Raw genomic sequence first — 2,433 nt, 5'->3', positions numbered from 1 at the left:
CGGGAGCGTATGCCGTGACGTCAAAGTTTACGATTTACCGGTATTTTTTTAATCGATTTATCTCGGGATCTAGAAGTCGTAGAAGAAAAAGAAAAATTCTGTTGGTCCTCATTTTTCCTGCTCTATGACTTTCAAACACCACCCAAGTAAGCGCAACTGATCTATTTGATCGCCAACGTCCAGTAATGGACATGGAACTTTGAAAAAAAAAAAAAAAATGTGGCTGCACTTTTTCATGCTTCAGTTTTGTATCCACTGTTCATTACCTCCTTGACCGGCGCGCCGGCAACACCGGCCGCAAGGTTGGGGAAAACGTTTCAAACTGTTGCTCACTTCACATCATTACAAAAAGAGGGAAATTTTCCCCAGGGGAAAATTTGAAAAATCCCACAGAAAAAAATAAAACTGAGTTTCTGGCTTTCTGGTTTCTGATTTTCTAATTTTCCTTTTGAGTTTTGGGTTTGGATTTTTCCTTTTTCCATCTTCCTACTTAGGTACCCCCGAGAATTTTCTAGTTTCAGTAGTTTCGTTCTTTAACATCACACACTGTATACACAAGTATATCCGTACTGAGCACGTAGCTCCTAGCTCTTAAACTTCTCCAGTCTTTTCCTTGAGGTGTTTTCACACAACAACCAAACTTTGAATACCTGCATACTCAGTGTTCACCTTGCCAATGAGTTCAAAGGACTGTTGAATACTCATATTCCTAGTGTCGCTGGAGCAATGGCTCACAACAAATCCAGGCGAGCAGAGCCAAATGTTGCCGAGCTACTCATATTTGGATACTCGTGTAAATTGTTCCGGGACGATGAAAAAGCTCTGTACATTGATCAGGGAAAACACCTGATTCCTTGGATGGGAGATGATAGCATCAAAATTGACAGGTTTGTATATTGATTAGTAGATTCATATAAGCTTAACCCATCTTTTATTGTAGGAATGTGCTTGTAAGGGGGACATGTGATTTTCCACTTTTGAAAGGGCCTGCTTAGAAAAAAAAAAGAAACCCCTTGTTATACAGTAAAACCATCAATCAATCTAGATTAATACCCATCTTTCAGATATGATGGACGAGGAGCTCTGTACGATTTAAAGCAACATGAACCTCTTCCCGGAGGTTACGATTCCATGATGTCTCTAACGAATGAAGAACGTAGGGTTGAGCAAATGTGTGATGAAGAAAGATATTACTAGTTAAAACTGAAAAAAAAAAAAAAAAAAATGTGGCTGCACTTTTTCATGCTTCAGTTTTGTGTCCACTGTTCATTACCTCCTTGACCAGCGCGCCGGCAACACCGGCCGCTTAATGTTGGGGAAAACGTTTAGAACCGTTGCTCACTTCACATCATTACAAAAAGAGGGAAATTTTCCCCAGGGGAAAAATTTGGAAAATCCCACAGAGGAAAAATAAAACTGTTTTTCTGATTTTCTAGTTTTAGTGTTTTAGTTTCTACCTATTTTTTCCAATTTTCCTTTTGGATTTTTTCCATCTTCCTAGGTACTTACCCCCGAATTTTCTAGTTTCAGTAGTTTCGATCTTTAACATCACACACTGTATACACAAGTATATCCGTACTGAGCACGTAGCTTTTCCACCTCTCCAGTCTTTTCCTTGAGGTGTTTTCACACAACAACCAAACTTGGAATACCTGCATACTCAGTGTTCACCTTGCCAATGAGTTCAAAGGGCTGTTGAATACTCATATTCCTAGTGTCGCTGGAGCAATGGCTTTTGAACCACGGTTATCGTGAGGAGAACCGTTGGAGAAATTCATCTTCTAACTTAACTGATGGTTAGGAATAGCTGTTCTCCCCCAGCCAGACAGTTTCAAATCGAATAGAAAGTATCTTTTTTCATTTCCTGCAGTTCTGTACACAGATGAAATTCCGGGGTAAAACACAAACTCTAAAATACATTTATTTTTAACTATAGTTTGTTAAAGGGAATATTGTTTTAAAACGCAACAAAAATTATAGTGATAGAATGATGATTTAAATTCCTTTATTTGACATTTTTTTAACCCATATAAGCTACTGCCAAAATAAAATTAATTCAAGCAATCATTTTTCATTTTCTCTTTCAGATATGCAATGTGGCTCAAGACTACAGGATGAGATATCGTCTTCCAGGCAACTTGAATGTTGCTAAAATTCGGGAATGCCCTGTAGTAGAGATGTTGAGATAACTATGTGTTAGTGAACACCCTGTACTCATATGTCATTTACGGTTAAATGATACACAAAGGGTACCTTTTTTTTCAATTTTTTTTTCCTCGGGTACTCTAAGGGTTGATCGGTTTCAAATTCAAGAAGAAAATTTCCTCTATATGTTGAACACGTTTGTCAAATTTCATCAAAAGTGGACAAACCGGTTACAAGTTACAATAATTTTTCTAAAAAAAAAAAAAAAAAAAAAAAAAAAAAAAAAAC

At 37.4% G+C, this 2,433-nt stretch overlaps 1 protein-coding gene across 1 annotated transcript in view; it reads left to right on the top strand.

Moving 5' to 3' along the window:
- Positions 1-405: 405 nt before the first annotated feature.
- The window catches only part of LOC103517424 (protein suppressor of white apricot), a gene marked incomplete at its 3' end in the record, with an annotated part of 5,139 nt that continues 3,111 nt past the window's right edge, over positions 406-2,433 (top strand). Inside the window, exon 1 of the mRNA XM_008482458.2 lies at positions 406-746. Within this exon, the coding sequence (XP_008480680.2) occupies positions 727-746 (20 nt within the window). The remainder of the gene's footprint in view (positions 747-2,433) is intronic.

Source organism: Diaphorina citri, unplaced genomic scaffold (genome assembly GCF_000475195.1).
Source record: "Diaphorina citri unplaced genomic scaffold, Diaci psyllid genome assembly version 1.1 scaffold1842, whole genome shotgun sequence".
NCBI lineage: Eukaryota > Metazoa > Arthropoda > Insecta > Hemiptera > Psyllidae > Diaphorina > Diaphorina citri.
Note: the sequence above shows the minus strand (reverse complement) of the source record. Positions and strands in the feature narration are given on the sequence as shown.